The 26090-nt window shown below is 34.5% G+C and overlaps 1 protein-coding gene across 2 annotated transcripts in view; it reads left to right on the top strand.

Moving 5' to 3' along the window:
* The first annotated feature begins 4616 nt into the window (after positions 1-4616).
* The window catches only part of VPS13B (vacuolar protein sorting 13 homolog B), a 794525-nt gene continuing 773051 nt past the window's right edge, over positions 4617-26090 (top strand). Inside the window, exons 1-3 of one of the 2 annotated variants that reach the window (XM_063079322.1) lie at positions 4617-4642; positions 5034-5209; positions 21718-21861. In XM_063079322.1, coding sequence (XP_062935392.1) covers positions 5063-5209; positions 21718-21861 — 291 coding nt within the window. In that variant the 5' untranslated portion in view covers positions 4617-4642; positions 5034-5062. Of the gene's footprint in view, positions 4643-4685; positions 4720-5033; positions 5210-21717; positions 21862-26090 lie in introns of those variants that run through there. The other variant, XM_063079323.1, reaches the window with a different exon arrangement.

Genomic DNA, 26090 nt, shown 5'->3' with positions numbered 1-26090 from the left:
GAAGTCAGAAGACTTGGGTTAATTAGCTGTGACCATGGATAATTCACTTAACCTTTCTATGTCTGAGCTTCTTTACCTTGCCATACATCTTGTTATAAATGTAACAAGGTATAACATGTGAAGAGAATTCAGTAACTCAGTGATTGTCTAGGTAAGTTTACTTTAAAATTTAATTAAAAATGATGATTTCGTGAGTAAATCAAGTTACAATTTTAATGTTCCTGAAATAATAAAGCTGAATGATTAAATTCAGCTTGTCTATTACCTATCGACCTATGTAAAATTTAAAATAATCCTTCCTGCTATGACAGATAAATCCATAAATCTCAGTAACTTAAACAGTAGTTTATTTCTCAGTCATGTAAAATCTATTGGATGTTACTAATCAGCAGCTTGTGTTCCTCTAGACAATGATTCACAGATTCAATCTCCTAGTTTTTGTCCTTGGCATCTCCTTGGACCTTGAAGTCCTCTGCATCTTATTTATCCAGCTTGGTGACAGGGGAAAGAGTAAGGCTGTCATGTGGAAGGCTTTTATGAGCCAGGCCTGTGCCTATACCACTTCTATCCAAATTCAGTGGTCAGAACTCAGTTGCCTGATAACACCTGAGTGTTAGAGCACCTGAATAATAATTTACCCATGTGCACAGAAGGAAAAGGAACAGATTTACTGAATAATTGTTAAAGTCAATCACTGCCATACTTGTTAAGTATCACATAACATGCAAGGTTCTAGGGATATAAGTCCCTGTACCTGAATATTCCACACATATAATACACATAATAGAAAATTAAATTTAAAAAGGAGGCTTTCAATACCTTTTTCAATCTTTTAAATACCACTCAAGTTTTAAACTTCCAGTTTCTGGTCTGACACTTAAGGAGCTTAGAAGTTGCTTCTCCATTCTAACAACTAAAAAGCTGAACAAACTGAAAAACCAACAACTTTTCTTTGATCCATCAGAGTAGTGAGGTCACAGGGCAAACCACTGCACCCAAAATTGGAGAGACGAACAGGCAAGTACAGAGAATCATAACTAACCAGAGCAGAAATCTCTGCTGGAACCAGTGCCAGGAAAACCTAAATTGTAATTGACAAACTGAGGCTTAGTGTGAACAAGTCTGAGAGTTAAAAACTCCAGGGGGACCCAGTCATAGGAGGGCTCCCCACACTTCTGTGAGTTTTACCTCAAAGGATCTCTACCAGGTCCTTTCAGTGAATGTGGGAGAAAATTCCCAATGCGTTTCCAGCAGGTGGACAGGAAAGGAACCATTCTGAAATATGCCAGAGCATTCTGTTCTTTTTAACAAGGTCTGCCCTCAGGAGAAACTATTTTACCAGAACCTAACCTGCTGGTTTATTATTATCATCACCATCATAGCCCACTGATGGGGGAAGGGAAATACCCAACTCTAGCTGGTTCTCGCTTTCCACATGGTAGAAAGGAATACCCAACTCTAGTCCATTCTAGTCATTCTGTCAACTGACTGACTTGAGGTAGGGGGCAGGGGGGTGGAGTGGGCGAAGAAGGGATGGAGAAGCACTAGTGAAGTTCACAGTCTAGGGGCACAGGCTTACTAAAAGACTGAGACCTAATCATAAGACTATAGAATGCTTCCTTCACCCCGATGACTTACCACCACATTATGAAAGGCCTATTTACTGAAGTTCCTTTTACCCAGTACATCATGTCCACCATTCAACAAAAACTTACAAGTCATACTAAGAAGCAAAAAAATACATTTTGTAGAGGCTAAATAAGCATCAGAACCAGAGTTAGATATGGCAAGAATGTTGGAATTATCAGACCAGGAATTTTAAAAAAGTGATTAATATTCTAAGGACTTTAATGGAAGAGGTAGACAACATGCAAGAATAGCTGGATAATGTAAGCAGAGCTGGATAATAGAAATTCTAAGAAAGAACACAAAAGAAATGCTAGAGATCAAAACCACTGTGACAGAAATGAAGAAATTGAATTAATAATTACTAACCTTCCAAAACAGCAGATACGAGGCCCAGATGGGTTCACTGGTGAATAATACCAAACATTTAAAGAAGAAATTATACCAATTCTCTACAATCTCTTCCAGAGGACAGAAGCAGAGGGAATACTTCTTAATTCATTCTATGTGGCCAGCATTACTGTAATACCAAAACCAGATACAGACATTACAAGAAAACTACAGACCAATATCTCTCATGAACACAAATGCAAAAATCCTCAGCAAAATGTTAGAAAATCAGGTTTTTGAAAAACAAAACATTAGCAAATCAAATCCAACAATGTACAAAAAGAATTATATGCCACAACCAAATGGGATTTATCCCAGGTATGCAAGGCTGGTTCAACATTCAAAATCAGTCAATGTAATCCATCACATCAACAGGCCAAAGAAGAAAAATCACACGATCATATCAACAGATGAAGAAAAAGCATTTGGCAAAATCTAACATCCATTCATGATGAAAACTCTCAGGAAGCTAGCAATAGAGGGGATCTTCCTCAGTTTGCTAAAGAACGTCTACAAAAAAACTAGAGCTAATAACATACTTAATGGCGAGAAACTTGAAGGATTTCTGCTAAGATCAAGAACAAGGCCTGCCTCTGCAGAACTATTACCTATATAATGAACCTGCCTCAAAGTCTTCTTGAGAAGACTTAAATATTTGTGGGGGAAGATTTTGTCTTACAATAAAAAGACCTAAGAGATTTGGGAAAGGCTGTCCATTTGACATTAAAAAAATATGAGCAATTAAACAGTGAAAATGAATTAGATTTATCTTGACTGCTTACAGAATAGGACACAGTGGAACACAGATTGAAGACTACTAATTTTTGATACTTAAACAAAAAACAGCACCCAGGTAACTGTTCTAAGCCAGGGATTGGGCAATTTTTTGTTGTCTCCAAGAGAAAAGTGGCATACTAGAACAAAAAATGTTTACTTTTCCATGTATGAGTATTTATTATTTTGTTTAAACGTCTTAGTCACATATCTACTATTTATTTTAAATATATGGCTAACTTATCTTAATACAGTGTTTTTATTTATTAGATTGGCACACAATAAAAGTAGGCCTTTTCTCTTTCTCTAGAAAAATAACAAGACCTGGGGCTCCTGTTGCAGACCAATACAGCTTCTACACAATTAGTGGAACGATTTTCTTTATATTAAAATCTCTCAGTCATAACTCCAACCTGTTTGCTTTTCAAGTTTTCTTTTAGCAGATAACTAAAAAATTACTTAATTTATTTGGCTAATTTAGCAGGTTTTCATAACACCCAAATTATGACTTACTCATCAAGGCGTTTGTTGAGGGAACATCTACTCCGAATTAGCATTAGTTGCTTTTTTTTGTGAACTTAGTTCATTATTTTCATTAACAGAATAAAGCTAAACACCTTGGCATCCTCACTTTATGCCTCTTTTCTACTGCAGTTACTAAAGCTCTTTCAAGATATCACATTTTTGGCTCACAGAAAAGAGTTTTAGGCATTGGTGGGTATTTAATAAACTTATAATGAAAGTCTACTTTCAAAATGCAGTAGTAGGTGTTTTCTTTAGAAGTTACCAAAAAGAAGAGAAACTGGTCCAAATTAGACAGCACATCCCATGCTATTCTTTTAAGCCCAATGTATATTCTCCTAGTTAAGTGTTTGTTTCTTGACTGTCAGTTTGCAAGCTATTACAAGGAAAGGTAATATTTTATATATTCACTACAGTCATTAAAGCAAACATTGACCCTTAAAACTCTGAAGTCATTCCTTATTATTTTCACTTTGTTTCTAGGACTCTCGTTTCCTTCTTTATTTTGATATTCCCGCGGCTTTTCTGAAGTCCCATAGCAGACTTCTCCGCAATCTTCTCTTTGACCATTCCTGCTCCGCCTGAATCAGCAAACTAGGGAATACATTGCCACTGCATCGTGGAAGTAACAGAACTCGACAGCTTTTCTACACATTTGGTCAAAATGCATCCTCCGAAGTTGTACTACCTAATCCCTTCAATTCTCTTCCCACATCCATCCTCCCTTCAGCAAGTAAACCTCGGATCTAGATTTAAATCTGCCCTCCTTCCTTACTGCTTCTGTCCTTCCCATTGAACCCAAGTTCCTCTTCCCAGTCCTTCCATTTCCCAAGAGAATCAATAACCTCTCTTTTTTTTCAGGGCTTTAAGTACGAGGACCCCTTTCTTCGTCCGTATCGGACCTGCAGCCCTAAGTGCTTCCCCGCCCAGGCCTGACCTCCACTTCGGGAACCGCCGCCGGCGCTGCGGCCCCACCTCCCGCAACCATCCTCTCCCCTCAGCGCCACTTCCGGATCTCGGGTGTCTCCTCTTTACCGGTCCGCCCCCTTCTCCCGGTACTTCCTAGCGCTTTGTCTTAACCACTATCCGGGTCGGAGCCGGGGCGCAGGCTACCCGAGCACAAGAGTTCACCTCCATGAGGCACTGAGTAGCTTCTCCAGCCTGAGAAATCCGGCCTGGCTGAGGACTGGAGTGGTGGCGGTGGAGGGACAGTTTGTTTTGAGCACCAAGTGGGACACACCCGGAAGTGGCGCGGCACAGGAGCTGCGCCGCGGTCGGGGGCGGGTGCCAGGTACCGGGAGGTGGAGGGGGCGCCTCAGTACTCTTCCGCGTGAGTGTCTGCGCAGGGTGGAGTGCGGGGGTAGCAGTAGCGGGAGGGGACCTGGCTCTAGCTCTGCTTCTATGGTGGTAAGTCCGGCTGGTTTCTGGGAGGCTGGGCTGGTGAAGGGCTGCAGCGGCCGAAGGGTAGCCCGCCTCACTGGGACCCGCTCTCTTCAGGTCGCCACCTCTTCCACCCTTCGGTGAGGGGAGCTGTGCTAGTGATGGAGTCGCAGCTGGAGCTGGGAGTCCGCTTGAGTTTTCTTTGCTTCTGGGAGGAGAGGAGCTGCCGCTTTGGTGGAGACTGCTGCTTTTTGGCCTCCATACTCTCCTGAGAAATGTTTTTTCCTTCTCTGCACCGCCAACTCGATTACTTCTAACGTTTCTGTCTTTACCTCTTTCAGCTTCTAACTTTGACTCCTCATCTAAAAAGATGCTGGAGTCATATGTAACTCCAATTTTAATGAGCTATGTGAATCGCTACATCAAGAACTTAAAGCCATCGGATCTACAGCTTTCACTATGGGGTGGAGACGTGGTTCTCAGCAAGCTCGAGTTAAAGTTGGATGTGTTGGAACAGGTAAGCTGTGTAGTTGTCAGTGACTGGACACATTTTCAGCCTGTTTAGATTTAATCCGTTGTTTCCTGCGCTTTGATTTTATGCTATAAAAACGTCATTTTTTCTGCTTGACGTATTTTGGTCTACCCTGAAACTACAGACCTTGTTTTACAGAATTTTTTTTAAGGTTCGTTCCTAGTGATGGTTTATTAGAATAGGGTTCCCCAAAGTTGCTCTAACTGACAGGAAAACAATTTCATTGTTCTTGTTTTCAGAATTTCAGAATTGTTCAATTACTTAATTCTCAAGCCTTACCGAATATGCAGATTCACATTGTCAAAATTTTGTATGAAGCTGGAAAATATTACATTTCCATTCTCCCTTTTGGGCAATGAACGGGTCTGAAAGACGACAAGGTCAGATGTTGGGGAAAAGTTCTGTCTCTCTCAGTAGGAAAGATGACACATTACCCATAGCATCCTCAGGAGTATTAAGTAGAGACATTGAGAATGGCAGTAGAGTTGGAAACTTCTTTATTAATCGCTTCTTTTTAGTTTCTTTCAACATAGGAATGTTCTGATGCAAATGAACTGTAACTTCAAAGCTCACATATTCATTAATTTATTTATTAATAATATATGCCAGGCAATCCTGTTAGGCTTGAGGATGCAAAATATCTGTGGAAGCTCAGAAAAATCAAAGATAAACAGCTTTTTCAGGAGATCAGGAAGGCTTAAATCTGGTCATGACAGTTATCAATAATTTTTAATTATATTCCACTGCCTCCTGTATTATTGAATAATCTAGAGTTAACGCTAAGAAATAATACTCTTGGCTCCCTCTCCATCCTCTCCCCAGGTAAGTTGACTGTCTTAATATTTTCATTTTATTTTTTTCTTAATGAGCACAAATCCTAAGTATAACAGCTCAATTTTTAAGCATATGTGTACACCCGTGTATCTCCTCTCCAGATCAAGTAGAATATTTCCAGTAGAATATTCCCCCAAAATCTCCTCTGTGCTCTTTTGTAATCAGTACTCCCCACCCCTAAAAGAAGTGATTGCTAATCTGATTTCTGTTAACGTAGATAAGTTTTACCTTGAACCTCAAATGAATTGTAATCATTTGTGTCTGGCTTCTTTCATTCAACGTTATGGCTAAGATTAGCTCATGTTGTTGATGAGCAGTAGTTTGTTCTTTATATTGCCTTATAGTATTATTGCATTTTATAAAGATTCCACAACTTACTTACCTATTCTACTGATGGACATTTTGCTACAACTTTGGTATGTTTGTTATTTCAGTTTTAGCTTTTCTAGTGAGTGTGTAGTGATATATTATTGTAATTTTAATTTGCATTTCCCTAATGACTAATGATGTTGAGCACATTTTCATGTGCTTATTGGCCATTTAGATATCCTCTTTGTAAAAGTCTCTTAAGACTTTTGCATTTTTTTTTAAAGCATTGGGTTTTCTGTCTTTTTCTTATTGATGTGTAGAAGTTCTTTATATATTTTGGAATGAATCCTTTGCCAGATATATGTTTTGAAATATCTTCTTTCAGTTTGTAGCTCGTCCTTTTTTTTTTTTCTCTTAAAGTTGTCTTGATGAACAGAAGTTCATAATTTTATCAAGGTCCATTTTATCAATCTTTTTCTTTATGGTTAGGGATTTTCATGTCTCATTTAAGAAATCTTTGCATACTTCAGGGCCATGAAGATGTTCTCTTAGGTTTTCTTTTTTGAACTTTATTGTATTCTGTGACTCGTCTCAAATTAATTTTCCTGCCTATGTGTAATAGAGGTTAAGATTCATTTTTGTTATTTAGTTGTTATTTTGTTATTCCATTGTTATTTAGTTGATCCATGCCATCTATTGAACCATTCTTTTCCTACTCAATGACAGTAAGCTTTTGCTATAAAAAACAGTTTGCCATATGAGTGTGGATTTGTTTCTGAACTCTTTATTCTATTCACCTTTATTCTATTTCTCTATTCTTGTGTCACTCCACACTAACTTTTGCTGTGGCTTTTATGATAAATCTTGATATCTCACAGTGTAATTTGTACTTAATCCTTTTTTCCTTTCAAATTGTCATAACTATCCTAGGTTTTTTTCTATTTACATATACATTTTAATTTCATCTTGTAAATTTTAGAATTATTTACCCATAAAAAGAGGAAACCCATTGGCATTTTCATTGGGATTACATTGAATCTATAGATTAACTTGGAAGGAATTAACATATTAACATAGTGAGTTGACATAGTATTGAGTTTTTCAATTCATGTACAGGCATTGCTTTCCATAGTTTTAGGCCTTTAAATTTCTCTCAGCAACATTTTGGAGTTTTCAGAGAGGTTTTATAAATAGCATTATTTTTTAAAAAATTCCATTTTTTAATAATTTGTTACCAGTACATAGAAATACATTTTACTTTAGTATATTGACCTTCCATCCAGTGGCCTTTCTAACTTAGCCTAACACTTTTTGGTAGGTTCATTTGGATTGTCTATGTACACAAGTATGTCATCTGCAAATAATGATGGTTTTACATCTTTCTATTCAATGCTTTTACCTTTTATTTCTTTTTCTTTCATTATTGCACTGGCTCGGACCTCTTATACATATTATTTTTTTGTTCCCAACTTCAGTGGGAAAGTGTTCAATATTTTACCATTAAGTATATTGTTAGCTGTAAATACCATTTTATTGGATTAAAGAAATTCTCTTTTATTCCTGCTTTTCCAGTGAGTTTTTTGAATCATGAATGGGTATTGAAATTTCATCAAATATTACATGTAATGAGTTGATATCTGATTTTCTCTTTTAATATGGTGAATTACATTAATTGAGTCTCTCAAATGTAAAGATAACCTTGCATTCCTGGAATAAATCCCAGTTTGTTATTATGTAGTATCCTTTTTACATACTGTTGGATTTGATTTGTTAAATTTTGTGTAGTTGTGTTGCTTATGAGTTATACCAGCCTGTGATTTTCCTTTCTTGTGATGTCCTTACTAGGTTTTGATTGTCATAGTTATCTTGGCCTCATTAAATTACTTGTGAAGTATTCCCTCTTTTTATAATCTCTGGAAGAGTTTATATAAGATTGGTGTTCCTATTTTTTTCCTTTTTTTGTGGTCAAATATATATAACATACCATCTTAACCATTTTTAAGTGTACAGTTCTGTGGCATCAATTACATTCACACTGTTGTGCAGCCATCACCACCATCCTTCTCCAGAACTTTTTCATCTTCCCATGCTGAAATTCAGTACCCATTAAGCACTAACTCCCTATTCTCCCCTTCTCCCAGCTCCTGGCTACCACCATTCTACTTCGTCTATATGAATTTGACTCCTCTAGGTATCTCGTTATAAGTGGAATCACTCAATATTTAGCTTAGCATGGCTTATTTCACTTAGCATGTTGTGTTCAAAATTCATCCATGTTGTAGCATGTGTCAGAATTTCCTTCATTTTTAAGGCTGAATAATATTCCATTGTATGTACATACCACATTTTGTTTATCCATTCATCTATTAATGGACACTTGGGTTGCTTCCATCTTTTAACTATTGTGAATAATGCTGCTATGAACATAAGCATACAAACATCTCTTTGAGACCCTGCTTTCAATTCATTTGGGTATATACCCAGAAGTAGAATTGCTGGATCATATGATAATTCTATGTTTTATTTTTTGAAGAATCAAAAATACTGTTTTCCACAGTGACTGTACTGTTTTACATTTCTACCAGCAATGCACAAGGGTTCAATATCCTTGTCAATACTTGTTATTTTCTGTTTTTTTGATTATAGTGATCCTAATGTGAAGTGATATCTCGTTGTTTTAATTTGCATTTCCCTGGTGATTAGTGATGTTGAACATCTTCTCATGAACTTATTGGCCATTTCTATGTCTTTGGAGAAATGTTTATTTAAGTTCTTTGCTCATTTTTGAATCAGGTTGTTTGTTTTGTTGTTGTTGAGTTGTAGGAGTTCCTTATATATTGTGGATATCAGTCTGTTATCAGATACATGCTATGCAATATTGTCTCCCATTCTGTGGGTTGCCTTTTACTCTGCTGATAGTGTCCTTGATACACAAAAGTGGTAAATTTTGATGAAGTCCAACTTAGCTATTTTTAATTTTGTTGCCTGGGTTTTTGGTGTCATATCCAAGAAACCATTGCCAAGTCTAGTGTCATGAAGCTTTTCTTTTATGTTTTTATCTAATTTTTAGCTCTAACATTTAGGTCTTTCATCTATTTTGAGTTAATTTTTGTATATGGTATAAGGTAAGGGTCCAAACTTATTTATTTATTTTTTGCATGTGGATATTCAATTTTTCCATCTCCATTTGTTGAAAATTGTTCTTTCCTCATTGAATGGTCTTGGCACCCTTGTTGAAGATCATCTGGTCTTAGATGTGAGGGTTTATTTCTGGGCTATCAGTACTATTCCATTGGTCCATATGTCTGCCTTTATGTTAGTATCACACTGTTTTCATTACTATTTTTGTTTTTGGCTTTGTAGTGAGTTTTGAAATCAGGAAGTATGCGATCTTTAACTTTCTTAGTTTTTTAATGTTAGGACAAATTAAGCATGATATCATCTGCATCATGTTGGAAAGTTGTAAATTACTGACTTCCTTTCTTTAAGAGATATAGGATCTTCTAGACTTTTATTTTTCCTTTGTCAGTTTTGGTGAGTTGTATTTTTCAACGAATTCCTTCATTTCTTGAAAATCAAGGATCAGCAAATTGTGGCCTGAGCCTACTTTTGAAAATAAGGTTTTATGGGAACACAGCTATCCTCATTTGTTTACCTAGTGTCTGTGACTGCTTTTGCACTAAAATGGAAGAGTTCAGTAGCTGGGACAGAGACTGGATGACTTGCAAAAGCCTAAAACATTTACTCTTTTACTCTTTACTGAAAAAGTTTGCCTGCCCCTGCTCCAAATTGTCATATTTAAAGATACAAAGTTGTTTGTTATTGTTGTTTGTTTTAAAGTTGCCTGTTTAAAAAAGAGTATCTGTGGGATCTGTAGTGATGTCTCCTTTTTATTTTTGATACTGGTAATTTGTATTTTCTTCATCAGTATTGATAGGGTCTTACCAATTTTATTAATATTTTCAAAGAATAAACTTCTATTTCTAATTTTTTTTGTAGTATACTTCTCCTTTATTTACCACTTATTTTTGTTCTTATTTTTATTATTTCTTTTCTTCCGCTCTTTTTGAATTTGATTATCTTTTTTCTAGCTTCCTGAGATGAAAACTTAGGTCATTTTGTTTTTGTTTCTTTTGTTTTTTTCTTTTTCTACTCAAATATGTACATTCAATGCTGTAAATTTCTCTCCAACCATATATTTAGCTCTGTCACACAGAATTTTATATGTTGTCTTTCCATTCAGTTCAAAAATTTTGTAATTTTCATTTTGATTTCTTTGATCCATGGGTTATTTGCGAGTATATTGCTTAATTTCCAAACATTTGGGTATTTGTTCCTTATTTTTCTGTTATTGATATCTAATTTAATTCCACCGTGGTCAGGACATTGTATGATTACAATCCATTAAAATTTATGACTCACTTTATGGTCTGTTTTTGTAAATATTCTATGTGCAATTGATTAAAAAAAGTGTATTCTTCAGTTGTTGCTGTAGTGTTCTATAAATGTCAGTTACTTCGAATTAGTTAATAGAGTTATTTAAGTCTTTGAAATCCATGTGGATTTTCATTATCTGCTTATTCTGTCAATCACTAGGAGAGGTATGTTACTTTCTCAAGCTGTGATTGTGGATTTGTTTACTTCTCTATCTTAGGGTTGTCAGCTTTCACTTTAATATCTTACAGTTATTAAACGTATACAAATTTAGTATTGAGATATCTCATTTTTGAATATACTTTAAAAAATATCATTCTGAAATGTGTTCTTTAGAAATATTCGTGCCTTAAAGTCTTCTTAATTATATACTTTAAACTTTATTACTTCAGTTGCTTACCCTAAAGATTACAAAATGCACATCTGATTAGAGTCCACCATGAATTAGTACATTTTACCATTTCCTGAACAATCTTACAATAATTTAACTGCATATACCCTCCCTCTTTCCCCACCTTTTTTGGTATTGTGGTCCGTTTTGCTTGTTGTGGGTTGAATTCGTTTTTCTTTTTCCACTCTCAAGGTGGAAGGGTAGGTTATTCATTTGAGATTAATTTATTTTCTTATTTATTTTATTTTATTTTACTTTGTCAATATACAATGTAGTTGATTATTGTGGCCCATTACTGAAACCTCTCTCCCTCCGCTCTCTCTCCCCTCCCTCCCAACAATCTCCTTTCTGTTTGCTTGTCTATCAACTTCAAGGAATTGTAATTGTTGTGTCTTCTTCCCCCACCCCAGGTTGTTTGTATTTATTTATTTATTTATTTTTAGCTCCCACAAATAAGTGAGAACATATATTTCTCTTTCTGTGCCTGATTTGTTTCACTTAATATAATTCTCTCTAGGTCCATCCATGTTGTTGCAAATGGCAGTATTTCATTCTTTTTTATAGCTGAATAGTATTCCATTGTGTAGATATACCACATTTTCCATATCCACTCATCTGATGATGGATATTTGGGCTGGTTCCAATTCTTAGCTATTGTAAAGAGTGCTGCAATGAACACTGGAGAACAGGTGTACCTTTGACTTGATGATTTCCATTCATCTGGGTATATTCCCAGCAGTGGGACAGCTGGATGATATGGTAGATCTATCTGCAATTGTTTGAGGAACCTCCATACCATTTTCCATAGAGGCTGCACCATTTTGCAGTCCCACCAGCAATGTATGAGAGTTCCTTTTTCTCCGCAACCTCGCCAGCATTTATCATTCACAGTCTTTTGGATATTAGCCATCCTAACTGGGGTGAGATGGTATCTCAGTGTGGTTTTGATTTGCATTTCCCGAATGCTGAGTGATGTTGAGCATTTTTTCATGTGTCTGTTGGCCATTCATATATCTTCCTTTGAGAAATGCCTATTTAGCTCTTTTGCCCATTTTTTAATTGGGTTACGTGTTCTTGTAAAGTTGTATGAGTTCCTTGTATATTCTGGATTTTAATCCTTTCTCAGATGTATATTTTGCAACTATTTTCTCCCACTCTGTTGGTTGTCTTTTAACTCTGTTAATTGTTTCTTTTGCTGTGCAGAACTTTTTAGTTTGATATAATCCCATTTGTTTATTTTTCCTTTGGTTGCCCGTGCTTTTGGGGTTGTATTCATGAAGTCTGTGCCCAGTCCTTTGTCTTGAAGTGTTTCTCCTATGTTTTCTTTAAGAAGTTTTATTGTTTCAGGGTGTGTATTTAATTCTTAAATGCATTTTGAGTTGATGTTAGTATATGGTGAGAAGTATGGGTCTAGTTTCATTCTCCTGCATATGGATATCCAGTAATCCCAGCACCATTTGTTGAAGAGGCAGTCTCTTCCCCAGTGTATAGGCTTGGTGCCTTTGTCAAAGATCAGATGGCTGTAGGTGTGTGGGTTGATTTCTGGGTTCTCTATTCTATTCCATTGATCGGTTGTCCGTTTTTATGCCAGTACCATGCTGCTTTGGTTATTATAGCTTTGTAGTATAGTTTAAAGTCAGGTAGTGTTCTGCCTCCAGCTTTATTTTTTTTGCTCAGCATTTCTTTGGCTATACGTGATCTTTTGTTATTCCATATAAATGTCTGGATAGTTTATTCGATTTCAGAGAAAAATGTCATTGGAATTTTGATGGGGATTGTATTGAATTTGTATATCACTTTGGGTAGTATGGACATTTTCACAATGTTGATTCTTCCAATCCAAGAGCATGGGATATCTTTCCAACTTCTTGTGTCCTCTTTAATTTCCCTTAGCAGTGGTTTGTATTTCTCATTATGGAGATTTTTCACATCCCTGGTTAACTCTGTTCCTAAGTATTTTATTTTGGGGGGGGCTATTTTATTTTGGGGGGGGCTATTGTAAATGGCCAAGCTTTCTTGATTTCTCTTTCTGCTTGTTCACTATTGGAGAATAGAAATGCTACTGATTTTTGTGTGTTGATTTTGTATCCTGCTACTTTGCTGCAATCATTTATCAACTCCAAGAGTTTTTTTGTAGAGGCTTTAGGCTGTTTGATATATAGGATCATGTCATCTGCAAACAGGGACAGTATGACTTCATCTTTTCCAGTCTGGATGCCCTTTATTTCCTTCTCTTCTCTGATTGCTCTGGCTAGTACTTCCAACACTATGTTGAATAGGAGTGGTGAGAGTGGGCATCCTTGTCTAGTTCCTGTTCTTAAAGGAAAAGCTTTTAGCTTTTCCCCATTCAAGATGATATTGACAGTGGGTTTATCATATATGGCTTTAATTATGTTGAGAAACTTTCCATCTATATCTAACTTATAGAGAGTCTTTATCATGAATGAGTGTTGAATTTTATTAAATGCTTTTTCAGCATCTATAGAGATGATCATATGGTCCTTGTGTTTGATTTTATTGATATGGTGTATCACATTTATTGGTTTGCATATGTTGAACCAACCTTGCATCCCTGGAATGAATCCCACTGATCATGTTGTATAATTTTGCATATGTGTTGCTGTATTCTGTTAGCTAGTATTTTAGTGAGGATTTTTGCATCTATATTCATCAAGGATATTGACCTGTAATTTTCTTTTTTAGTTGTATCTTTACTGGTTTTGGTATCAGGGTGATTTGCTTCATATAGTGAGTTTGGTAGAATTGCTTCTGTTTCAGTCTTTTGGAATAGTTTGTAGAGAATTGGTGTTAATTCCTCTTTGAATGTTTTTTTAAAATTCTGCTGTGAATCCATCTGGTCCTGAGCTTTTTTTTGTTCAGAGCCTTCTGATAACGGCTTCAGTCTCTTTTATTGTTATTGGTCTGTTCAGATTTTCTACATCTTCTTGGCTCAGTTTTGGTAGCTTGTGTGTCCAGAAATTTATCCATTTCCTCCAGATTTTCAAATTTGTTGGCATATAGTTGTTTATAGTAGTTTCAAATGATTCCTTGTATTTCAGATTTATCAGTTGTAATATCACCTTTTTCATTTCTAATTTTTATTATTTGGGTCTTGTCTTTTCTTTGTTTAGGTAGCCGTGCTAATGGTTTGTCAATTTTATTTATCTTTTCAAAAAACCAACTTTTTGATTCATTGATCTTTTGTATTGTTTTTTGGGTTTCAATTTCATTAAGTTCTGCTCTGATTTTAATGATTTTTTTCCGTCTGCTAAGTTTGGGTTTGGATTTTTCTTGTTTTTCTAGTTCTTTAAGTTGAAGTATTAGGTTGTTCACTTTCCATCTTTCCATTCTTCTGAAGTGAGCATTTAGTGCAATAAATTTCCCCCTTAGTACTACTTTTGCAGTATCCTACAGGTTTTAGTATGATGTATCATTGTTTTCATTAGTTTCAATAAATTTTTTGATTTCCTGTTTGGTTACTTCTTGGATCCATGTGTCATTAAGTAGAAAGCTGTTTGATTTCCATGTGTTTGTATAGTTTCCAGAATTTCGTTTGTTATTGATTTCTAAGTTCCATCCATTGTGGTCTGAAAAAATACATGGAATAATTCCAGTTTTTTTGAATTTGTTGAGATTTGATTTGTGACCTAACATATGATCTATCCTGGAGAATGATCCATGTGCTGATGAGAGGAATGAATATTCTGAGGCCGTTGGATCGAAAGTTCTGTAGATATCTGCCAAGTCCAGTTGGTCTGAAGTGTTGTTCAGGTCTTGTGTTTTTCTGCTGATTCCTTGCCTAGATGATCTGTCCCATGTTGAGAGTGAGGTGTTCAGGTCCCCTGCTATTATGGTATTAGTGTCTATTTCCTTCTTTAGGTCTAATAGAGTTTGCTTTATAAATCTGGCTGCTCTGACATTGGGTGCGTATATATTTATGATTGTTATTTCTTCTTGATGTATCCTTTTATCATTAGGTAGTGGCCCTCGTTATCTCTGTTTATGGTTTTTAGTTTTAAGTCTATTTTATCAGATATACAAATAGCTACTCCAGGTCATTTTTCATTTCTATTTGTATGGCACCGCAGGGCGCATAGTCTCTGTGGATCTTGGGCTTCTCCGGCTGGCACCTCTCTGATTGGTGTGCACTAGGCCAGGCTAGGGATGGAGTCAGGTAGTGGCAGCGAGGCCTACCTGCTGGGTCGCGTGCTGGCACCGCAGGGTGAGTGTTCTCTGTGGATCTTGGGCTTCTCTGACTGGGCACCTCTCTGATCTGAACTTAACCTCTCAAAAGTGGAGGGCAAGGTACATTGATTGAGCAACTCTACGTGCCCTGCACACTCATGTCATTTCAGTCCTCACAAGATCCTCGAGACACAGGTAACACTTATCTCCCTCCTACAGGTGAGGAAACTTCGCCCCGGTGGGCAAGCAGGTGTTGGCTTCCCCAGAAACAAGGCTCGCCTATTTTTTTTCTTTTATAGATATTTACAGCTATAAACTTCTTTAGCTGCATCTTGTAAATTTTGATATTTTTTGTTTTCATTTTTATTCAGTTCAAATGTTTTCTGACTTCTATTGTGATGAATGTGTATTTTTACAGTTGTTGGATGGGGTCCAGTTGTTGGATAGAGTTGTTGGACATCTATAGATGTCAGGTCTAATTGGTTGGTAGTGTTTAAGTCTTCTGTGTCCTTGCAGTTTTTTTGTCTAGTTGTTCTGTTCATTACTGTAAGTAGTTAAGTTTCCGCTATTATTTTTGAATTGTCTATTTCTCCCTTTGGTTTTGTCAGTTTTTGCTGTATGTATTTTGGAACTCTGTTGCTGTGCTTATTATGTTTTATGTATCTTCTTCATGAATTGATCTTTTTATCATTATAAAGTATCCCATTTTGTCTTTAGTAACTTTTTCCATAAAGTCTATGTTGTTTGATATTAGTATAATTGCTCAAGCTTTCTATGATTCCTATTTGCGTAATTATATCTTTTTCTTCATTTCAACCCATTTGTATTTTTGAATCTAAAGTGTGTCCCCTGTAGAGAGGATATAGTTACATCTTGTAATATTTTAAATCCAGTCTGACAATGTTTGTCTATTGATTAGTGTTTAATCCATTCACACTTAAAAGTTTTTATTCATATGGTTGGATTTTTGTCTATCATCTTGCTATTTTCTATGTGTCTCATGTCTTTTTCTCCTTTACTCTTTTACTGTATTCTGTTGCATTAAGTAGATATTTTCTAGTGTCCTGTTTTAATTCCTTTATTGATTTTCAAATTATTTTTTAGTTATTTTCTTACTGGTTGCTCAAAGGATTACAGTGTGCCTCTGATTTACCACAAACTACTTGAGATTAATGCTAACTTTATTCCATTAAAATTCAGAGACTTTCTAAAGCTCCATTTTCTCCCCCTCCTTTGTGCTTTTATAGTCGCATATAAGTCCAACAATACAATTTTAGTATTACTGTTTTATGGAACTGGTTTTTATATCAGAAGAAGAAAGGAGAAAAAAACATTTATACTGTTCTTTAATATTTATCAACATAATTACCTTTATTGATGCTCTTTGTTTCTTTGAGTGGATTTGCTTTACCATCTGGTGTTACTTCCTCTGAGTCTGAAGAACTTCCTTTAATATTCTGCTATCAATGAATTATCTCATTCTTTATTTGGATATGTATGTAATTTGCCTCATTATTGGAGGATAGTTTGACTAGGTATAGAATTCTTGGTTGACAGTTACTCTCTTTCATTATTTGAATATGCCATTGCGTCACCTTCTTGCCTTTATTGTTTGTAATGAGAAGCTAGCTGCTAATCTACTTAGAATTTCCTTGTACCTGACAAATTGTTTTTCTCTTTCTGCTTTTATGATTTCCTTTTTGTACTCCCAGCTTTCAACATTTTGACTATGACGTGTCTGGGTGTGGATTCACTGATTCTTTCTTCTGCCAACTCATATTTACTGTTGAGCCCTTCTACTGAATTTTTCATTTCTTTCATTTTTCAACTCTAAAGTTTTTATTTGGTTCTTTTTTGCAACTTCTGTCTTGTTATTGGTATTTTCTACTTGATGAATCAATATTGTCATATGTTCCCTTAATTATTTAAATATTCTTTCTTTTATTTCTTTGGAGATGTTTATTATAGATGTTTTGAAGGCGTGGCACATACTAAATCCTGCATTGAGCTCCTTAAGAGGTGGTTTCTATTGACTACTTTTCTCTCTGTATGCTTTGCATGTCTCATAGTTTTTTTGTTGAAAATTGGACATTTTGGATAATATGTTGTATCAACTCTGGATTCTGATTTCCTCCCTGGTAGGGTATGGTTGTTGTTGCTGGTTTGTTTTTTTTTTTAGTGACTTGCCTGAACCAATATTGGGGTATCTATTTTCCCTGAAGTGTGTGCCCTCTGATGTCTCTGCTCAGTTTTCAAATTCTTCTTTCTATTTTTAAGCCTGGCTTCCTAGGGATTATCCTGGGTCACTATGACTTAGTCATCAGTCATTGATTGGTTAGTGCTTGTTTAAACCTTTGAACTAGTAAGGATTCTATTTTTTGGCATGGTATGTATACATGTATTGGATAATGCTTTAAAAGTCAGGGAATTAAAAGTCTGATTTGTTTTTTACTTTCTGTGTTTACAAGTCTCATGGTCAACCAGGAATGAGTAGCTTGCTAGGGCCCTTTCCATTGTCTTTTGAGCACAACCTTGTACATACATACAACATTCTAGACTACCAGGGATATGAGAGATCCTAGCAATCCCCTGTTTGACTGTCTTGTTCTTCAGATCTCTCTGTTAAGTTTTGGTCTTTTGTTTTGCTTTCCTCAAGAATGTTATGATCTCAGGCTGCCTCCCATTATTGCCCCTGAGGTCTCTGTTGTTTTTGACAACTTTGTCCTGTTTTATCATTGCTTCTTGGGGAAAGGATTTGCTGAGTTCCTCACTCAGAATTCTTAAATGTCTTGTCCCATAAATATACACACACGAATATAGACATATATGTATGTATATTATGTGTGTGTGTATATATATTTTGGTGGTAAAAAATAACATAAAATTTAACATCTTAATTACATTTTGGTGTATAGTAGAGTAGTGTTAACTATATATACATTGTTTTGCCACAGGTCTCTATGACTTTTTCATCTTGCAAAACTGGAACGCTATACACATTGAGCAATTCCCCTTTTCTTTCTCCCTGTAGCCCTTGGCAACCACCTATCTACTTTCTGTTCCTAAGAGTTTGACAACTTTAGATACCACATATAAGTGAAATTATGCAATATATATTTTTTTGTTACTGGATTATTCAATTAGATTAATGTCCTCAAGGTTCATCCCTGTTGTAGCATATGACAGGATTTCCTTCTTTTTTGAGGGTGAATAATATTCCATTGTATGTATATTCCACATTTTGTTTGTTTATTCATCCATTGATGGACACTTGTGTTGCCTCTACCTTGTAGTTATTGTCAATAATACTGCTATGAATATGGGTGTGTGAATATCTCAAGATCCTGTTTTTAATTTTTTTGGATATATAGCCAGAAGTGGGATTTGTGGGACATATGGTAATTCTATTTTTAATTTTTTGGGGGAACCTCCATACTGTTTTCCTTAGTGGCAATACCATCTGACATTCCCACTAAGATTGTACAGGGATTCTAGTTTTTCTACATCCTTGCAAACACTTATTATTATTTTTGATGGTGGCCATCCTAGCAGGTGTGATATGATATCTCAATGTGGTTTTGATTTGCATTTCCCTGATGATTAGTGCTGTTGAGTATCTTTTCGTATGCCTGTTGGGTATATCTTCTCTGGAAAAACTTAGTCAAGTTGTTTGCCCATTTTAAAATGGGATTGTTTGGTTTTTTGCTGTTGTTGAGGTATAGGAATTCTTTTTATAGTCTAGATATTAACGGCTCAGATATACGGTTTTTGAATATTTTCTTCTATTCTGTAGGTTTCCTTCTCATGCTGTTGATTGTTTTCTTTGCTGTCAGATGTTTTTAAGTTTGATGTAGTTCCATTTGTCTATTTTTGCTTTCATTGCCTGTTATATTCATTTTTAAAGTATTTAGGGCTGGCCCGTGGCTCACTCGGGAGAGTGTGGTGCTGAGAACACCAAGGCCCCGGGTTCAGATCCCATATACGGATGGCCGGTTTGCTCACTGGCTGAGCGTGGTGCTCACAACACCAAGTCAAGGGTTAAGATCCCTTTACCGGACATCTTTTAAAAAAAATAATAAAATAAATAAATAAATAAAGTATTTCTTTTTTGTGTGTGTTAGAATATATTGTAATAGCTTAACTAGAATTAGGGTTTTGAGAGCTATTCAACCCTCTTCTTAAATTCTTTGCTACTAATGTCCTTTGCACAGTCATAGATGTTCTGGTTTTAGGGATGCATTTTACAAAATATATTTCTGAAAAGTTACAGGTAAGTAAAGTATTTTTAAAAGTTGTAGGCTTATATTTTGGAAAGGAAAAGGAATGAAAAGAAAATCATTTGTTTTTGTTACCTGAAGGAAGATTCATTTGTTATAATAATAACCATTGGTGTTTTGCCTTTTACAAGGTATATATGTGTTCTTATTTATTTATCACAACTCTGTGATGATGAAATGGAAGCTACCTTGCTCATAATCAGTTGATAAGTAACTGTTGAACTTCAGTTGGACCTCCTTCAGTTTGCCATATGGTTCAAAATTCCATGTTCTAATGTAGAAAGCCATGTCTTTTGTTAATGTTTGGGTACTAGCTCAGTTGATTAGTAGCATTTTGATAATTCTAAGTTATTGAGTTTGATTCAAGTGTCTTTTAACTTCTCCCTGAGAAAATCTGATTTGTGCCCATAGACTGCAACTTTGGTAGCCATTGCACAAATGTACCATTGTTGCAGAGGTCAGCGGGTGGTAGAGGTGGAAATGTAATTTGCCCATCGCCCAGGTAGATGCATAGCCAGTGGAAACATATTCAGTGCTTATAATATAATAGTGGTTAAGAACAAGGGCTCTGGCATATTTCTCAGTTTTGAGTACTGGCTGTCCTAGATGATTCATTTTGGGAAATTACTGGGCCCTTCATGCCAGTTTTATTGTAAAATATTGATAATAGTATTTACCATTTGTGGTTCTTATGAAAATTAAATGATTGTATTCAGGTAAGGTGCTTAGAATGGTGCCTAGTGCATAGTAAGTGCTTGCCAAATGTTGTCTTTGTTAGACACTCTTAAATAAGTAATCTTGTGCCAGCAGAATAATGCTTGAAAAAATTACTGCATAACTTAAAAATAGCGTAATAATGAGAAATATTTACAAATTGTGACATTCCATTAGTATAGAGTAGTATCAATAGATTTTTTAGTAGTCTGACCTTTCTAAAAAAGAAAAAAACTCTGGTTGAAGGCATAAATTAGGCCCACACTTTTGTAATAATAATAATAATACAATTTCTCTATAAGGAAGATAGTGTTCTAAGCATTTTATATAAATTAATTGATTTAACCCTCAAAAGACACTATTATTGTGGAAATTTTACAGGTAATGAAACTGAGGCATAGATACATTAATCATCTTGCCTAGTGTCATTGAAAGTAAGTGGCAGAGAGAGGATTTAAATCCATGACTGCAGGCTCCAGAGTTATTGGTCTTAACCACTTTGCAATACTGCTTATATTTAGCTATATTGCTACTATGTTGTTAAACCAATTACACAGGCTAAAAAAGGAATGAAAAGCTTAATATTTATATTAACTTTTACAGATACAGTTACAGTAACTGGAAAAGTGTGATGGAAATGAAATTTCTTTTTTTCTTCCTTTGTTGATTCCTAACAGAAATTTTATCTGGAAGGGGAAACAAATTAGTATAAAGTGATTGTGGGGAAATTTGTTTTCATTTCTAACTTTTTGCCTTGTAATAATGGAAAGCAGTCAGAAGACATTTAAAATTCATGACCAAATAGTATCCAGGTACAGTCTTAATTAGGTGAAGCACAATATGTCTTTTTTTCAGGTTAGTCAATTTTTATTTTGTCAGATCATTCTCCTATCTTCAATTGATCCTCCCTTTCAGTTTGCCTTACACTCCTATTCTGTTAGTTTAAAATGCATTTTTAGGACACATATTTATTTTTAGATAGAAAGTAAAAAAAAAATACCGTTGTAGTTATCTCAAGTACTGATGCTGTCTACTGCTGTGACTACTACCATAATCACCATATATGAGCTTTTGTCTTATACCGGGTATGTATATTATTTCCATTCAGCAGAGTAGGAAACTGAGGCCTAGAGAGCTTAACTAACTTATTAAATGTAACTTGCACAATAAGTTTTTGTTGTTTATCATTATAGTTCAGCAAGTTATTTGATGCTACTTTTTGGTAAACAATTATTCCCCAAATATTTTTATAATGGAAATTTCATTTTTCTATTAAGAAATGAATTTGGATAGTAGAATGAAAAATATTAAGCATTTACTAATTTTTATTTAATGTTTTGTGTTTTAAGGAACTGAAATTACCATTTACTTTTTTAAGTGGACATATTCATGAATTGAGGATTCATGTACCATGGACAAAATTGGGTTCAGAACCAGTGGTAATTACCATCAATACGATGGAGTGCATTTTGAAACTTAAGGATGGAATACAGGTAAGAAATTGTTGAATCTAGTTGTTTATATTAACTAATCTTAATAGTTATTAATATTCGACATTTCTTTAACTTTTGGAATATGTCAACTGTTAGATAAACAAATTTTAGCTTATATATTTCATACCTATTAAAGCAATGTAATTATTTGCAAAAGAGTGTTCTTAAATTTGGATAAAGTATCTAAAGGATGTTTTCATACTGATTTTACTTAATTGATCATAGATAGCCCTCCTAAGTATCATGTAGATTGCTTATTACGTATATCTGTAATAGAAGTGGAGCCTGATCATGTCCAATTTTTAGGTTTAGATTTTTGAATTTTTTCAAAGAACCTGTATGAATTTTTATTTATATGACAGTTCTCAATCAGGAGAAAATTTCTCAGGTTATTTTTTGGGAAGATGAAAGTGTATTAATTTTTACATCAAATTTCATTGTTTTTGAAGTTTTGGTATCAGAAACTGATTTTTTTTTTTTTAGTCTTATTTATTTCTTCTCTTACTCATCTTACATTTCCTGTTAGTGTTTTTTGTGAAGTTGTAATATTGGTTTTAAGGAGTTTCTATCAAAATTTTTCTAATCTAGGAAGCAAATAGGACAGGAGAGCAGCATATTGTGAAGAATGTTCCTACCTTGATCTTGCAAAAAAGTAGTGTGTCTGTCATTCTTTTTTATTACTTTTTTCTTAGCATACATTTAACATATAAGTTTCAAGGAAAGTTGTCTAGAACCAAGTGAATTGATACATATTAGTAAAATGACTATTTTTATGAGAACCTAAAGGCAATTTTAGTGTATCATAAATATATGAGTAACTTCAGTCTCTGTGAAATTAGGGTTATTTATGAACTGTTAAAATTATTTCCTATTTTTTTAGGTAGATACTTTAAGTGTCGTATCAATGCATTGGGCTCTGATCTTTTTTTCATTTATGAAATCTTTGATTCCAAACCTGTAGTATCCAGTTTAAATTAACTAACGTAGTTATTGGTAGTAAATAGACTGATGTTATATTCCCATTAAAACTTATTTTGTGAATTTTCAGTATTTGAGAGATTAATTTAGAAATCTGTAGATAGTTGTATTGCAACAAAGTTTTATTTTACATTTATATTTGGTAATACTTAAATGGTTCTTAATCATCATCTGTTCTTGGAATTTTACTTTTTAAAAAAAGTCTGGACTTGGTTATACCACCCATGCAGTGCTCCATATTAAAAGAAAAAAAAATCCAGACACTAAGTATTTTTTCAGTGGGAAAGTGGAAGTTTCATAGCCAGATGTCCCATAAGAAACACATTTTAAAAGAGGCAAATTACAACTAATTATAGAGGCTGTAGAAAAAGATTTGTAACACATGACTTACTGCAGCCTAGAACTAATATTTGATATTGGACCATGCAGGTGGCTACTGCAGGAATGATCAGATTTCCTGCTTGCATGGTATTTGAGACTTGAATTTTGTCGTGTGTACAGCAAAAGGTCAAGTGTCATGAATGTAAACCACTTTCAAAACAAGTATTTTTTACAGATGTTTAAAATTTGGGGGTAGAAAGGATTTTTGAAAATTGCAATTGACATTTGGACAAATTATTTAGCAATGAGCACCCCTGGAGAGTAATTCTCGGGTTTATGATATTGACTAGAATTAAATTTTGAGTAAAATACTGTAGATGAAACATTTTAAAATAGTTTATTTTCCTATTTTATGCTTTGATTAGGATGGTATATAATTGAGTTAAAAATTACATGTACCAGTAAAACTGAATAAGCGTATATTTAAATTATTTTAAGTTATGCTCTGTAGAATCACAATGAAGAAAATACATATTTTCTAGATATAATCGGGGTGGAATTGTAGGTTAAGTGATAGGACCTTTTATGGGTACCCAAAGATGGATGTATAAAAAAAAAGTACTATTAATATATGGGAATGTATTAAAATATGACTAAAAGATAGAAATATGAGGTTTAATTCAGATAAGATTGTACAAAATATGTACAATATTGTTAAATGCCTTGATAAGAAAGCATGTTTAATTTGTAATGTTCAGTTTAGTTCTACCAAAGCACTGCTGAGATATTTATATAATATTCTCAGCAAAACCGCTTGGAAAAAGCGATTTGTAATGATTGAGTGTGACTCTGATGATTTGCTTTAACATGTCTTTGTAATCAGTTTTAATTATAGAGATTTTTAGATTAAGGTGACCAAATTGTGTTAAATAAAATAAAGTCCACCATGATGTTCACTCGGAATTATTTTTACTATGTTGAAATTTTACTCAAAATATTTATTATTTGCTATTTTCTCTGAGAGAGACATATCTATGTCAGTTCTTGTGTCCACCTTTAGATTATGTGGATTTGTTACTTGTGAACTGTTTTTTTTCTTTTTTGGACCTCAGATCCACAATTTGATTAATAATACATTATGTCCACGGTGGTCTAATCTAATAAATACTTGTGGACCTAGCACATAGCTCAAGAGCTAGAACATTATCTGTAACTTAGATTTAACTATGTACTCTTCTCCTTTTTCGTATTCTTGCTTGTTCAGCCTCTGTGGGCCTCATCTGCAAAATAGGGCAAGATTTGCTCTATACAGTTTTTTTAATTCTATGATTGATATGCTTTCTTTGCTTGCAAAAATACTTCTTCAACTTAAAGAGAGTAGTAAATTTGTTTTTAGACTACTTATTTATTCTGGTTTTTGTACCACCTAAAAAGTAAATGTTTAAAATCTTTTAACCTAATAAATGTATTTATTTATAAGTCTGTTTATAAAAGTAATACTTATTATTCATAAAAAAAAAAAAATCCTTTGAACCTAAACCAGGACTTTAAAATACTATTAACTTGAGTTAAAGAACTAAGCTTTTTGTTAATCTCTGTATGTTTTGACCCTGTTTAGTGCCTGGAGTTACAGGGCACTTTTTCCTGTCTTCTTTCCTTTCATCTTTAGGTGCTATGGAAATCCTTTATTGGGTTAGGTAGTCTCAAAAAGAATGGAGAAGTACAATACTCTGTCCTAGAAGCTTGAGTACTATTATGATAGAGGAGGTATTGGTGGGGCTATTTACAGTATTTTCATAGCCTTTTTTTCTTTTTCTTTTTTTTTTAAATTAAAGTATTTTACGCTCCTTAAAGGAGACTGAATTAATCTAACTGCCTTTTCAGAAACTCAGATTGGGCTCAAAATTGCTGATTTAATCTGTGGAGTGTACTGTACTTTTGTTGATTCTTTCATTTCCACTGCTATAGATTAATGATGGTGGTGATGATAGCAGGTACAAGAGTTTCCTATAAATTATGACTAGTGTCTATTCCCACTGGGGAACTACTGTTTGTTGTGAAGGGGATGAGTAGTCTGGTACTTTTACTTGTGTAAGAGCTCAAAAAGCACATAATTGTTAATGACCTTTATAATAATTTCTTATCATAATCTGGTTAGAAGAATATCTTAGGTGGAGTGTGTAGCTAGGTAATTTCTAGCCATTGGCCATATCTGCTACCTGTAAACTTCAGGCCTTGGGTTTGAATTCTTGTTTCTGGTGTTGTAACTGGAATGATGAAATAAAGTTGACAAGTGGGGCTTCTGACCTTTTGTGCAAAGAAGGTGAATGGAAGAGTCAGCAGAGGTGGAGCCAGAAGTCACTGACGGTGTTTAGGAATCTGCCCTGGTACTGGACAGAAGAGTGGAGAGGTTGTACAATATCACAACCAAGTAACATAGTGATAGAGGAGAGATGATAGTGGGTGTAAATGTCCCTTTACATTCTCAGCTGAGAGAGGAATAAACTAAATCACCATTTCTGTCTGATGTAATATTATCTGTTTCTGTGAAGAAATTTTAAATAAATGAATTTGATCCCGAAATTTCTTGTTTTTAATGGGTATTTGTCAAACTCTTCTAATAAATTAAGTATTCATTTTAGTCAGGTGCAGCAAACATTAAGGTGGTTCAGATCCCTATTCTATTTTTATGTATCTTAAATATTCTAAGACATTTAACTTAAAGAAAAATCTGAGATTATCTTGTAAATCTGTTTTGAAATGTTTTAATGGGGGAAATAAATAATTTTGAGTTTCACTGTAGGTGAAACTTATGTTATTTGCCTATGTATTCTTACCACTTATCTCATTTTTAACTTAGCTTCTTTTAAAATTATTTCTGCAATTTTAATTTTATTTCTTTACTGGCGTAACTCTTAATTGTTGGTTTG

Source organism: Cynocephalus volans, chromosome 15, assembly GCF_027409185.1.
Source record: "Cynocephalus volans isolate mCynVol1 chromosome 15, mCynVol1.pri, whole genome shotgun sequence".
In the NCBI taxonomy this organism is placed as follows: domain Eukaryota; kingdom Metazoa; phylum Chordata; class Mammalia; order Dermoptera; family Cynocephalidae; genus Cynocephalus; species Cynocephalus volans.
This window is presented reverse-complemented; position numbering and strand designations above follow the sequence as displayed.